Source organism: Ahaetulla prasina, chromosome 6 (assembly GCF_028640845.1).
Source record: "Ahaetulla prasina isolate Xishuangbanna chromosome 6, ASM2864084v1, whole genome shotgun sequence".
In the NCBI taxonomy this organism is placed as follows: domain Eukaryota; kingdom Metazoa; phylum Chordata; class Lepidosauria; order Squamata; family Colubridae; genus Ahaetulla; species Ahaetulla prasina.
Window position 1 is genome coordinate 111,957,672 of NC_080544.1, and position 15,001 is coordinate 111,972,672.

At 45.9% G+C, this 15,001-nt stretch overlaps 1 protein-coding gene across 1 annotated transcript in view; it reads right to left on the reverse strand.

Moving 5' to 3' along the window:
* The window catches only part of TFRC (transferrin receptor), a 29,418-nt gene extending 17,215 nt beyond the window's left edge, over window positions 1-12,203 (reverse strand). The window contains exons 1-7 of the mRNA XM_058187890.1: window positions 11,991-12,203; window positions 9,114-9,324; window positions 8,084-8,218; window positions 6,375-6,468; window positions 5,296-5,418; window positions 3,599-3,697; window positions 2,443-2,582 (exon numbers count right to left, since the gene is read on the reverse strand). Of these exons, the coding sequence (XP_058043873.1) occupies window positions 2,443-2,582; window positions 3,599-3,697; window positions 5,296-5,418; window positions 6,375-6,468; window positions 8,084-8,218; window positions 9,114-9,324; window positions 11,991-12,126 (938 nt within the window). The 5' untranslated portion in view covers window positions 12,127-12,203. The remainder of the gene's footprint in view (window positions 1-2,442; window positions 2,583-3,598; window positions 3,698-5,295; window positions 5,419-6,374; window positions 6,469-8,083; window positions 8,219-9,113; window positions 9,325-11,990) is intronic.
* Window positions 12,204-15,001: the final 2,798 nt, after the last annotated feature.

A 15,001-nucleotide genomic window follows, 5' to 3' on the forward strand; every position in this document is an offset into this window, starting at 1 on the left:
TGGGAGGCTTCACGCCATGACATGTTTACTGGACCCGTGTCCTTCCTGGCTGGTACTGGCCACTCAGGAGGTGACACGAGGCTGGCTCCAGAGGATTATCAACGCTTCTTTGCTGGAAGGGGTTTTCCCTGCCGCCTTGAAAGAGGCGGTGGTGAGACCCCTCCTCAAGAAGCCCTCCCTGGACCCAGCTATTTTGGGAAATTATCGTCCAGTCTCCAACCTTCGCTTCGTTGCGAAGGTTGTAGAGAGTGCTGTGGCGCGACAGCTACCCCAATACCTGGATGAAGCCGTCTATCTAGACCCGTTCCAGTCCGGCTTTCGACCTGGATACAGCACGGAGACAGCTTTGGTCGCATTGGTACTCCTCTGCCCTGGTCCTATTAGACCTCTCAGCGGCTTTTGATACCATCGACCATGGTATCTTGCTGCGCCGGTTGGGGGGATTGGGAGTGGGAGGCACCGTGCATCGGTGGTTCTCCTCCTATCTCTCCGACCGGTCGCAGACGGTGTTGACAGGGGGGCAGAGGTCGGCCGCGAGGTGCCTCACTTGTGGGGTCCCGCAGGGGTCGATTCTCTCGCCCCTGCTGTTCAACATCTATATGAAGCCGTTGGGTGAGATCATCAGTGGCTTCGGGGTGAGATACCAACAGTACGCTGATGACACCCAGCTGTACTTTTCCATCCCGGGCCACCCCAATGAAGTTGTTGAAGTGCTGTCCCGGTGTTTGGAAGCCGTATGGGTCTGGATGGGGAGAAACAGGCTCAAGCTTAATCCTCCAAGACGGAGTGGCTGTGGATGCCGGCATCCCGATTCAGTCAACTGCAGCCGCGTTGACTGTTGGAGGCGAGTTATTGGCCCCAAAGGATAGGGTGCGCAAGTTAGGTGTCCTCCTGGATGATCGGATGTCGCTTGAAGATCATTTGACGGACGTCTCCAGGAGGGCCTTCCACCAGGTTCGCCTGGTTCGGCAATTGCGCCCCTTCCTTGATCGGGATGCCTTGTGCACGGTCACTCATGCGCCCGTTACCTCTCGCTTGGATTATTGTAATGCTCTCTACATGGGGCTCCCCTTGAAGTGCACTCGAGGCTTCAGTTAGTCCAGAATGCAGCTGCGCGGGTGGAGGGAGCTGCGTAGCTCCCATGTAACACCGCTCCTGCGCAGACTGCACTGGCTACCTGTGGCCTTCGAGTGCACTTTAAGGTGTTGGTTACGACCTTTAAAGCGCCCATGGCTTAGGGCCTGGGTACTACGGGACCGCCTGCTGTTACCACATGCCTCCCACCGACCCAGACGCCTCACAGAGAGGACTTCTCAGGGTGCCGCCCGCCAAACAATGTCGGCTGGCGGCCCCAGGAAGGGCCTTCTGTGGGGCTCACACTCTGGAACAAACTTCCCCAGGTTTACGCCAAATACCTGACCTTCGGACTTTTTGCGAACTGAAGACACACCTTTTTATCCGCTGGGCTGGCTTAAATTGAATTTTAAATGTCAAATTTTATTAATTTTAAATGGGGTTTTTAGTGTATGGTAAATTTTTAAATTGTCAGGCTAATTTAAATAAGTTTTTAAATTGCATTTTAATTGTATTTTGTATTGTTTGTTTTATTCTGCCTGTACACGCCCTGAGTCCTTCGGGAGAAGGGTATAAAATCAAATAAATAAATAAATAAATAAATAAATAAATAAATAAATAAATAAATACATAAATAAATAAATAAAATGACGGTTGCCACGTCCCGGAGTCATGTAACCAATCGCCTTCTGCAACCTTCTGACAAGCAAAGTCAATGGGGGGGGGGAAGCCCGACTCGTTTAACAACCTTGTTACTAACTGAACAACTTCAGTGATTCACTTAACAACAGGGGCAAGGAAATGGAGCGAAATTCGCTTATCTCACTTGGCAACAGAAATTTTGGGCTCAATTGTGGTCATTAAGTCAAGGGCTACCCGTATTGTGGGGAGCTATGGCGGCACAGTGGTTAGAATGTAGTACCGCAGGCGACTTCTGCTGCCTGCCGGCTGCCTGCAATTTGGCAGTTCAAATCTCAAGGTCGACTCAGCCTCCCATCCTTCCATGGTGGGTAAAATGAGGAGCCAGATTGTTTGGGGGCAAGAGACTGACTCTGTAAACCGCTTAGAGAGGGCTGGAAAGCCCTGCGAAGCGGCATATAAGTCTAAGTGCTATTGGTATTTTCCTTTTTCTTTTAACTGTTATGGGGTGAGAAACCAATCCCCCCCCCGTCCCCCCTGGAAAATGATGATGGTTGTGCTGCAGCTGCATGCCACAAGTCTACATCATGGGATTTTTCTTTCTCAGTTTAATTTTCCGAGAGGAAGAGGACGGATAGACAATGGTTGAAATAATGGAGCTTTATCGGTCTCGCTGCCCGCAACCCTCAAATCTACAAACGAGAAGTTTGAAAACAGGTAGGCGGTTACCTGGCTAATTTTCGTGCGGCCGAGCTCGAAATACTTGCGACGGGGATGCCGGGGAGAGCCGAAGACTGGACGGGGGGGAACTGAGTGTGGTTGAAAGAAGGGAACCCAGGTGTGTAAGGGTCGCCGGTACCAAGATGAGCCTGCAAGACGAAAGGAGAATTTCAGGGGGGAAAAAAAGACGCACCACAAAAGCAGATTAAATTGAGAGTTTCCTCCCACGTCCTTCATGCCACCAGTTCCGAGGTCTCATTTGCTCAAGTCTGGCCTACAGGTAGTCCTCAACTTACAACCGTTTGTTTCATGAAAAAAATGACTCATGATCGTATTTCACACGTATGACCATTGCAGTATCCCCGTGGTCAGGCATTGGCAACTGACTTCTATTTATGACAGTCACTGTTCTGTCCCCCTTCGCCTCCGTCCGAGCTATGGCTTAATTAGCCGGCACTATCAGCTGACAGTGAAATAGCAAGCGTCTGCCAAGTGTCTGTTATCTCCCTCGACGCCGATGAGTCACCCAGGAACGAACAGTACTTCAGCTCTTAGTTAATCGGTTGATTTGCCTGCTATCGGTTGATTTGCCTGCTACACACCTGTGGGGTGTGGCTCCATGACTCAGCACTTCCTAGGCCTGCCCCACCCCTGCTTCTGTTGTTCCCGTCTCTCCTGCCTACAAAACCTAGGGTCCAGCCAGGCCTGATTGCCATCAGCTGGATCTGGAGGCATGGCCTGGGGAGGGGAAAGAGTCAGGGGGAGGGGAAAGAGTCAGGGGACGGAGGCCTCGTTATCTCTTCCACCTGGCCTGCCTCTGGCTCCTGGAGCTGAGCCAGGGAAGCCGGTGCTCCCGAGGTAAGTCCTGACGGCCCTTCCCCCTCACTTTCCAAGTCACTTTCTGGCAGGGGGCCCAGCTTGGGGGGCGCAGACACAACAACTGCAGTGTCCCAGGGTCAGATGACCTCCTTTTGCGACCTTCTGACAAGTAGAGTCAATGGGGAAGCCAAAAACCGGATGACTAAATTAACAACAGGAAGGATTCCCTTAACATGGCTGGCCTGGGGAATTCTGGGAGTCATAGTCCACGGCTCTTGAAAGTTGGGAGGCTTCTGCTTAAACGGAGGCACGGAAGTTCACTGACAAGGAAACGGTCAAAACTCACGTGTCCAAACAGAGCCACAGTTTGTCCAAGGTTCCTGTAGTCGGCAGGATCCGGATAGATCAACACTCCTTTAGCGCCCCAAGCTTTGGCATTGGCAACCTACAGGGAGACATTGGTTTGTTTTTTTTTACTGGGATGTGGAAAAGCAGCCAAGCGGCACACAGAATTGGCAAGTAATGGGACATTTCTTTGCCCCCAAGTTTCCCCAGAGACCCCCGAACCTCTACGCCGCCCCATTCGATCACGTTTCTACTTAGTTCTAACAGTGAAGCAGCTCTGCTCCAGATAGATTTTGTATTTCTCTCCCCCATCCGATCTACAAAGTCAAAATAGAGCAGGGGTCTCCAACCTTGGTCCCTTTAAGACTTGTGGACTTCAACTCCCAGAGTCCCTCAGCCAGCAAAGCTGGCTGAGGAACTCTGGGAGTTAAAGTCCACAAGTCTTAAAGGGACCAAGGTTGGAGACCCCTGAAATATAGGAAAACTGTGGGGCCTTTGATGCTTTCTGAGCTTGGTTGGCTGTTTGCTTGCAGACGTTTAGGTAACATCATCAGTGCTACAAGGGAAAGGGGTTTGCGGAGAGGAGGAGAAAGAGGACTGTGGGATCCTTGGTGCTCTCTGAGGTTGATGGTTTTCTTTCAGACGTTTCATTACCTAACTATGTAACATCATCAGTGCTATAAAGAGGGGGGGGGGGAGTTTGCAGAGAGGAGGAGAAAGGTGGTTGAGGAGGAGGGAGGAAGAGGAGGACTGTGGGGTCCTTGGTGCTCTCAAAGCTTGTTTCATTACCCAACTAGGTAACATCATCAGTGCTATAAGGGAGAAAGGTTTAGTACAACCAAGCTCAGAGATCCCCAAGGACTAGAGGAGTGAGTGTTAAATCCTGCGATTTATTTTGCTAGCCACGAGTAATTTTTATTGCATTATCTGTTTTTGTTTGTTCTCTTTTTAAAATTTTGCTGAATATTAGAAACCTATAAATAAATTGATCGAGACAGAAAGGGCGTCATCCAAAGCAGGCATAGTAAGCCTACAAAGTAACATAACATAACATAACATAACATAACATAACATAACATAACATAACATAACATAACATCAGAGTTGGAAGGGACCTTGGAGGCCTTCTAGTCCAACCCCCTGCCCAGGCAGGAAACCCTATACCATCTCAGTCAGATGGTTATCCAACATTTTCTTAAAAATTTCCAGTGTTGGAGCATTCACAACTTCTGCAGGCAAGTCGTTCCACTTATTAATTGTTCTAACTGTCAGGAAATTTCTCCTTAGTAGAAGTACTTAGAAGTTCTTAGAAGAAGTACATCTTCTCGAATTTTTCTCATTCATAGCATCACTTTAGATGACCTGCTTGGGCAACGGAAAATGCCAACGGCTGGAACTGTCACTCAATTGCTCGTCACCTGGCTTTTCTTATTTTTACACTCTGTTCATGTTTTGGGGGAATGTCACATTTTCCACCGCTCCCGGAACGCCAATTCTGCCCACTCACTTGGGACCCGCAGAGATGCAGGATTTTATGTCTGCTTTTTAATTCTGAATTTTAAATATGTTCTTGTTTTAACCTGCTCTGTATTACACCGTTTTTTAATGTCTTTTTTTTTTTTGTATCTGACTGACCACATCACATTTGTGAGGGACATTGGTAATTTCTAAATGGGGAATAAATAAAAATAATTTTACCTTCTCGGCAAAAGTAATACTGCCAGCTCGCACAATAACCACTGTGCCATTCAGGACGATACCTTTGTCTGGAAGGACTTTGAAATCATCTTTACGGCCGTAATTGGCGAAAACCGGTTTGCCCTACAATAGAGAAGGTTAGTCAGGCCACAGAGCTCCATTAAGCTGTCTTAAGACCAAACTTGGCCAACATCAGAGGTGGACCTTAGCAGGCAGGCAATGAGATTTTTTTGGGGGGGTGTTCCACCTCCAGTTACTTTGGATGAAGGAAAAATCTTTGAAGAAATTAACAGAATACAAGTGCGATTGCACACCCACAAGGAATTCTCAAGTGTGCAATACAAGCAACACGTGATAAATCACAATCATAATCATAAAATGCAATCACCATAAATCCTAAGACACAATACTCAGGGATGTGTCATAGTCATACTCAATAAGCAAATGACGTAAATAGGATACTAAAATGAAAACAACATAAATCGTAAAATACAAACAAACCTAAAATAGTCATAAGAAGCTAAGGAAATAGGTTAATAGGAAAGATGAGAAGGACAGAAGGTAATAGCCCTAGCCCTATGTGGTTTGACAAAAAATAAAAAATGCTATAAAATAGTATTTTGTGCATATGTGCATTACTATTATATTAACACACACACAATATACTATTTTGTAGTATATAAATGATTTTATATTGATTTAATTGATTTTAAAATTTTTAATTTGTTTTTAGGGGTTTTTAAACTTTTGTAAATTTTATAGGGTGTTATTGTATTTTAAATTATTGGCCAATTGAGTAAGTTTTTTAAGGGGTTGTTCTTAATATTATATGTACTGTTCTTTTTGTATTTTATTTTGGCTGTGCACCGCCCTGAGTCCTTTGGGAGAAGGGCGGTATACAAATTAAAATATTATTATTATTATTAAATACTTGCTTCTAACCCCATCCAGGTGTATTTACTGAAGCACTATTTTGCCAGAAAGAGGAAACACCATTGTGGGAAACTTGTCCTAAATCATCTTTGATGGTGTCAAGTTGGGAAGAATAAAGCTGTTACTGAGCTCTCGGAGAGACTTACCGAAACCTCGCCGTTTTCACTGTAGGCTACGAACGCAGTGGGTTCCTCCACAAGTGTGTTTTTATTATCTTCCAAAGAAATTACATTTGAAGACCTAAAAAACAGCATTTTTTTAAATTTGCATTTATATCCTGCCCTTCTCCGAAGACTCAGGGCGGCTTACACTATGTCAAGCAATAGTCTTCATCCATTTGTATATTATATACAAAGTCAACTTTTATTGCCCCCAACAATCTGGGTCCTCATTTTACCTACTTTATAAAGGATGGAAGGCTGAGTCAACCTTGGGCCTGGTGGGACTCGAACCTGCAGTAATTGCAGGCAGCTGCTGTTAATAACAGACTGCATTAGCAGTCTGAGCCACCAGAGGCCCTTGTGGCCATTACTGCATGCTTCAAAGCGGCATTTTAAAGTATCTATTTCAATTGACAGGGCTGCCTATCTAAAATACATAACTCTGGGTGGCAGACAGAAATTAAATTGAAAAGCTACGTAAAGCCAACGAACAAAAACCAAGACCATAAGCAGCCGGCGATTACAGCAATTGGTCATCAACTGCAATGCCGCATTGCCGTCCTTAAGGAAGGACCACATGGGTCATTACGTGATCATCACACAGCTGGGGTTTAGCTGAAAACCTGACGTAGATCTGTTTGGGGAACAGACTGAATAAAGCTTTCTACATCAACCTTGTTGTATGGGTGAGGAGTGGGGGGCAGAACACCGTCTCCTGGTGATTGGTCCAAAGTCACCCAGCTGGCTTTCATGCCTAAAGTGGGACTAGAACTCCCCGCCTCCTGGTGATTGGCCCAAAGTCACCTAACGCAGGGGTCTGCAAACTTGGCTCTTTTAAGACTTGTGGACTTCAACTCCCAGAGGAACTCTAGGAGTTGAAGTCCACTAGTCTTAAAAGAGCCAAGTTTGCAGACCCCTGACCTAGCAGGCTTTCAGGTCTACCTGGGACCTGAACTAACCATTCTTTGCTTTCTAGCCTGGTGCCTTAACCACTAGGCCAAACTGGCTTTCTTTTCTAAGTGAACTTTTCCACGAGACTTGATCATTAGATCAGGAACCCAAATGGCAACCTTTCCGAGTGCGAATGGAGCCGGCTGAAAAGACGACACCTCCACCCACCCACTCCCCTGAGGAAATCTTTTTTTTTTTTTGTTCAAAAAGTTTTTATTAGTCAAAAAAGGTTTATACAAATACATATCAGGTATGGTAAATTTTCATTTTTCTTATCTAAAATAAGAATTTTACTCAAATTTTTTAACACATACAACAGCCATAAGGCAAGCAGGTGACACGAAGTAGCTAAGTTTGCAAATTTTAAATACGTAATAAAGAAGAGTCAAGAATAAACAGAATATCGTACAAAAGAGAATAAGGAAAACCAACACAATCCCAAATATCTTTATCACTTCCTAGTTTTGGATCTCAGAACTCTGGGTTCAGCCTGACCCAACTCCAGGGCCGCAACAGCGGCAGCCGCTTCAGCCCCATGATCTATAACCTCCCCTTCTTCAATTCCTGGGTCATCTGATTCCAGGAAGGCTTTGTGTTCCTCCACATAGGCCGTAGCCTCCGCAATTGTACTGATTTTTTTCGTAATGCCCTCCCGGAAAATCATCAATCCCTCTGGCATCAGCCATCTGAAGCCCACTCCCTTCTGGTACACCCCTGAGGAAATCTTGAACCAAACTTCCTACCTGGCTGTGAGGCGGACATAATGCTCATCATCCCAGACTTTGTCCAAGTTGTAAGACTCAAACTGTTTGTGGATGTCATTGGCCAGAAACTCGTCCCGTATACTGCCGGCTTCGTGATTCTCAGAGGACACTTTCCTGTAAGGGAAGCAAAGGAATCAAAAGTCAGGAGTTCTATCAGACCATTGTCTTCGCCCAAACTGTTAATGCCCTTTTATAAAGTGATGGCGCCGTGATTACAATGCAGTACTGCAGGAGACTTCTACCGGCTGCCAGCTGCCAGCAGTTCGATCCTGACCGGCTCAAGGTTGACTCAGCCTTCCACCCTACCGAGGTCGTTAAAATGAGGACCCAGATTGTTGGGGGCGAAAGGCTGACCCTGTAAAACGCTCAGAGAGGACTGTAAAAGGACTGTGAAGCGGTATATAAGTCTAAGGGCTATTGCTGTTGCTAAAGACTTAGTAAGACCCCACATGGAATATTACATCCAATTTTGGTCACCATGATATAAAAAAATATATGCTGAGATCCTAGAAAGACTGCAGAGAAGAGCAACAAAGATGATTAGAGAACTAGAAGCTAAAATATATGAAGAACAATTGCGGGAATTGGGTTTCTCTAGTTTAATGGAAAGAAGGACTACAGGTGACATAATAGAGGTCTTCCAATATCTCAGGGGTTGCCACAAAGAAGAGGGAGTCAAGCTATTCTCCACAGCACCTGAGGGCAGGAACAGAGCAAGAAGCAACGGATGGAAATTACTCAAGGAGAGAAGCAACCTAAAACTAAGGAGAAATTTCCTGAGAGCGAGGACAATTAATCACTGAACTTCAGAAGTTGTAGCTGCCCCATCACTGGATATTTTTAAGAAGAGATTGGACAAACATTTGTCTGAAAAAGTATAAGGTTGGACTAGAAGACCTTCAAGGTCCCTTCCAACTCTGTTATTCTGCACGTAACATAGCCAGACCCACAGCTGGCCACGTGCTAAAACCTTCTTCTACAGCGGAAGGGACTATCGGGAAATCCTTACCGGATCGTCTCTTCGAAGCTGGCCGTGGTTAGCCGACTGCCCAATGATTTCTTCAGGTCTCCCCAATAGAGCACTGGCTCGGATGGCGGGTTGTTGGTTTCAAAGTATCCAGCTGTATACAAGGCCCCGTCATTCGATGACACTGCACCATTGTTACACTTTGCCGCTGGTGGCATCCGGGCACGGAAACTTATGTAGCCAAACAAAAATCCTGCAAGAGGTGAGCAGATGGAATACGTCAGGATTTACTAGGTGAAGATGTAACATCGCAAAAGAACAGCACAATTCACACACAGCTGCAAGTGCTGAAAATATCCCAAGACAACCGGACTTGCTCAGTCTTGGAAACCCTTTTTTTTTTTTTTTTTTTTTTTTATCCAAAAAGTTTTTATTGGTCAAAAAAGGTTTATACAAATACATATCAGGTATGGTAAATTTTCATTTTTCTTATACAAGATAAGAATTTTACTCAAAATTTTAAACACATACAACAGCCATATGGCAAGCAGGTGATACGAAGTAGCTAAGTTTATCAATCTTACATACGCAATAAAGAAGGGTCAAGAATAATCAGAATATCATACAAAGGAGAATAAGGAAAACCAACACAATACCAAATATCATTGTCACTTCCTAGTTTTGAATCTCAGAACTCTGGGTTCAGCCTGACCCAACTCCAGGGCCGCAACAGCGGCAGCCGCCTCCTCCCCATGGTCTATAACCTCCCCTTCTTCAACTCCTGGGTCATCTAATTCCAGGAGGGCTTTGTGTTCCTCCACGAGGCCGCAGCCTCCGCAATTGTACTAATTTTTTCGTAATGCCCTCCCGGAAAATCATCAATCCTCTGGCATCAGCCATCTGAAGCCTACTCCTTCTGGTACAATTTGCTTGACAAAAGTAATATTTCTTTCTCATTTCACGTACCTGTCTGGGAATCTGCCTCAGAATGGCTATCTCCTGCCCCTATAAGTCAGTGCCCCACTCCTATGTTTTCTAAGAATTTCATCTCGCCTCTTCTCACAAATTTGACATGAACCTCTAGGAACTGCATGCGTGCATATTTTGAATTAACTCTATAAGCTCGATCCACATCCCAATTCATAAAGTCAACACCTCTCCCAAGAAATTCTCCCCACAGTTTAGTCACAACATCTCTCAAGTCTTCTTGGTCCACTTCTTCCAGATTTTGAAACCTAAGGAAATAAGACATTTTATCCATCTGTAGTCCAAGCACAGCATTGCCTGTCGCCTCCTCTCTTTTCTGCACTGCCCGCATCTCTCCTCCAGACCTTCCACTTTCTGCTTGTTTTCTGCTGAGACTTGTTGAGTGTCCTTTAAAATCCTTTTGGATAGTCACAATTTCTGCTCTTATTTCATCCAGTTTCTTGTCCATATTAGATAACTTTTCCAAAATTCTTCCATTTCTCCAGCAGTTGGTCTCTGACCTTTGCCATTTAAAAAATTTTAAAATCCTCAGGCAAGCACAGTATCCTTGTAATTTCCTCCGGATCCACCAGGGGCACTCACAGGAGCAACGAGTCCAGAGTACAGTTAGTCAACCAGGAAGTCAAGGGAAGTGATGTCATCAAGATTCTCATAGTGAAGGCGGAAGCTGGACGCCACCATTGTTCCTCAGAGGAGGGGGGCCTCAAACCTCCCTCCTAAATTTCTCCATCACCTCTTCTCCAGAGCTCCACAAACCGTAATCTTGTTATTTTAAGTTCTCCTCTCAGTGATTCGTTTCCTTCCAGTCGCAGGGGAGAGAAACCCCCGCACCGGAGCACTCCACCACATTTGCCGATATCTCCTTCCCTTCTCCTTCCTCAATTCTTCTCCGCTCCCTGTTCGCCACCAGGCTGCTGCAATTATAAATCCAAAGCCCCGTGTCAGGGCACAGCGGCCCAGGCGACACCAAAATAATGGCCGCGCCTGAGGCCTCCGAACCCTCCGAGCCTAGGACGCGCCAGCATCGGGTCCCCCAGTCCTGTATGTCGGCTGGGAGACCCTGGCGAGCCGTCTGCGGCAGGTGTCCTTTTCGAACACCTGGCCCCTAAGGGCCTCGGAGGCGGCCGGATTCGGACACTGGAGGCAGGAGAGGCACCTCCAGATGTCCGCTGCCGGATACCGGAAGTCGCCGGAAACCCTTTTGTCTTGAAACCCTTTTGCTTCTCATCCGAGAAGCTTCTTGTGAAGTTAGAAGTGAAGAAGCTTCTTGGGTGAGAAGGGAAACATTTTCAAGGGGAAAAAAAAAATCCCAAGGAAATCCAGTTGCCTTTTGGAAAATAAAACACCTTTGAGACAACCACGACCTGGATGACCGAGAATCTCCATAGACGTTGTTGAAAAGATATACTTAATTTTTTGTTGTAATATAAAATACAAATGAGAATAAAGGCAACGGAAAACATGAGAAAAAGGGATGTGAGGAAAAAAAGAAATAAAAAACAGTGGCTTCCAACTTATTTCAATGCAGTTCAGTTACTTAACAGAATTATACTCTCAGCTTCTTTTTTTAATATAAAAAGAGTAAAATGCCAGTCTATAACAATAACCCACCTAACTAACGACACAATTCTATTGACAACCCCATGATTATTTTAAAAAGTTGGCCTGGCAGTACAGGCAGTCCTCGATTATACGACCACAACTGACCCCCAACATTTCTGTTGCTAAGTGAGACGGTGCTTAAGTGAGTTTTGCCCCATCTTACAAGGCTTGCCACGGTTATTAAGTGAATCGCTGCAGTTGGTAAGTTAGTAACACGGCTAAGTAAAGCAGGCTTCCCCATTGTCTTTGCTCGCCAGAAGGTCGCCAGAGGGGACCACGTTAACCACGTTAAGGGTTTCCAGCAGCCCATCATACCTGTGCTCCTCTTACCTATTAGGAAAAGCAGGGCCGCCCCGCCACACACACAGCAGAGGTTCCGATGGCTCCTGGCTTTGACTTTCCGGGGGGGCAGATGGTCGATCATGCCGTTTTCCCCTCCTTCCTCTTCCTCGGCCGAGAGTTTCATTTCCACCCGGCTGCTGTCTCCATCCGGCTGTCGGGCCAAACTGAAGCGAGTATAGGAGAGGGGCTCTGCTCCGAACTAGAAAGAGGAGAGATTCGATCGCATGTCAGTGAAAAAGAAAAACTTACTTGTACAAAATGTACAATTTTACTTCCTGTTATGCAGGATGCGGCTCGTAAGCGCTACGTGCTTAAGAGCTGGAAGGAACAGCTGACAAAATGGATGAATGGATGGATGGATCTTTATAGGCTTCTGAGATCGTGGTGTTTGAGATGCTCCAGGGAGATTGTGCAATGTAGCGAGCTTTTGTGTCTTTTGCTATTCTAATGGTGGTGAGTAAATCTTGTACGTCGTAAAGGTCATGTCCTGTTCTTGGGGTAATGTAAAGTCAGAAGGAGAGCACATCTTTCTCCTTCTTTCCCGGCCACTTACTACAGAGGGATGATGGAGAGCATTTTACTCAAAATTTTAAACACATACAACAGCCATATGGCAAGCAGGTGATCTGAAGTAGCTAAGTTTATCAATCTTACATACGCAATAAAGAAGGGACAAGAATAATCAGAATATCATACAAAGGAGAATAAGGAAAACCAACACAATACCAAATATCATTGTCACTTCCTAGTTTTGGATCTCAGAACTCTGGGTTCAGCCTGACCCAACTCCAGGGCCGCAACAGCGGCAGCCGCCTCCTCCCATGGTCTATAACCTCCTTCTTCAACTCCTGGGTCATCTAATTCCAGGAGGGCTTTGTGTTCCTCCACGAGGCCGCAGCCTCCGCAATTGTACTAATTTTTTCGTAATGCCCTCCCGGAAAATCATCAATCCTCTGGCATCAGCCATCTGAAGCCTACTCCTTCTGGTACAATTTGCTTGACAAAAGTAATATTTCTTTCTCATTTCACGTACCTGTCTGGGAATCTGCCTCAGAATGGCTATCTCCTGCCCCTATAAGTCAGTGCCCCACTCCTATGTTTTCTAAGAATTTCATCTCGTCTCTCTTCTCACAAATTTGACATGAACCTCTCTAGGAACTGCATGCGTGCGTGCATATTTTGAATTAACTCTATAAGCTCGATCCACATCCCAATTCATAAAGTCAACACCTCTCCCAAGAAATTCTCCCAACAGTTTAGTCACAACATCTCTCAAGTCTTCTTGGTCCACTTCTTCCAGATTTTGAAACCTAAGGAAATAAGACATTTTATCCATCTGTAGTCCAAGCACAGCATTGCCTGTCGCCTCCTCTCTTTTCTGCACTGCCCGCATCTCTCCCTCCAGACCTTCCACTTTCTGCTTGTTTTCTGCTGAGACTTGTTGAGTGTCCTTTAAATCCTTTTGGATAGTCACAATTTCTGCTCTTATTTCATCCAGTTTCTTGTCCATATTAGATAACTTTTCCAAAATTCTTCCATTTCTCCAGCAGTTGGTCTCTGACCTTTGCCATTTAAAAATTTTTAAAATCCTCAGGCAAGCACAGTATCCTTGTAATTTCCTCCGGATCCACCAGGGGCACTCACAGGAGCAACGAGTCCAGAGTACAGTTAGTCAACCAGGAAGTCAAGGGAAGTGATGTCATCAAGATTCTCATAGTGAAGGAGGAAGCTGGACGCCACCATTGTTCCCTCAGAGGAGGGGGCCTCAAACCTTCCCTCCTAAATTTCTCCATCACCTCTTCTCTCCAGAGCTCCACAAAACCGTAATCTTGTTATTTTAAGTTCTCCTCTCTCCAGTGATTCGTGCTCCTTCCAGTCGCAGGGGAGAGAAACCCCCGCACTCCGGAGCACTCCACCACATTTGCCGATATCTCCTTCCCTTCTCCTTCCTCAATTCTTCTCCGCTCCTGTTCGCCACCAGGCTGCTGCAATTATAAATCCAAAGCCCCGGTGTCACCGGGCACAGCGGCCCAGGCGACGACCAAAATAATGGCCGCGGCCTGAGGCCTCCGAACCCCTCCGAGCCTAGGACGCGCCAGCATCGGTCCCCCCAGTCCTGTATGTCGGCTGGGAGACCCCTGGCGAGCCGTCCGTGCGGCAGGTGTCCTTTTCGGAACACCTGGCCCCTAAGGGCCTCGGAGGCGGCCGGATTCGGACACTGGAGGCAGGAGAGGCACCTCCAGATGTCCGTTGCCGCCGGATACCGGAAGTCGTCTCCGGAAACCCTTTTTGTCTTGGAAACCCTTTTGCTTCTCATCCGAGAAGCTTCTTGTGAAGTTTTGAACATTTTCAAGGGGGAAAAAAAAATCCCAAGGAAATCCAGTTGCCTTTTGGAAAATAAAACACCTTTGAGACAACCACGACCTGGATGACCGAGAATCTCCATAGACGTTGTTGAAAAGATATACTTAATTTTTTGTTGTAATATAAAATACAAATGAGAATAAAGGCAACGGAAAACATGGGAAAAAGGGATGTGAGGAAAAAAAAGAAATAAAAAACAGTGACTTCCAACTTCTTTCAATGCAGTTCAGTTACTTAACAGAATTATACTCTCAGCTTCTTTTTTTAATATAAAAAGAGTAAAATGCCAGTCTATAACAATAACCCACCTAGCTAACGACACAATTCTATTGACAACCCCATGATTATTTTAAAAAGTTGGCCTGGCAGTACAGGCAGTCCTCGATTATACGACCACAACTGACCCCCAACATTTCTGTTGCTAAGTGAGACGGTGCTTAAGTGAGTTTTGCCCCATCTTACAAGGTTTGCCACGGTTATTAAAGTGAATCGCTGCAGTTGGTAAGTTAGTAACACGGCTAAGTAAAGCAGGCTTCCCCATTGTCTTTGCTCGCCAGAAGGTCGCAAGAGGGGACCACGTTAACCACGTTAAGGGTTACCAGCAGCCCGTCGTACCTGTGCTCCTCTTACCTATT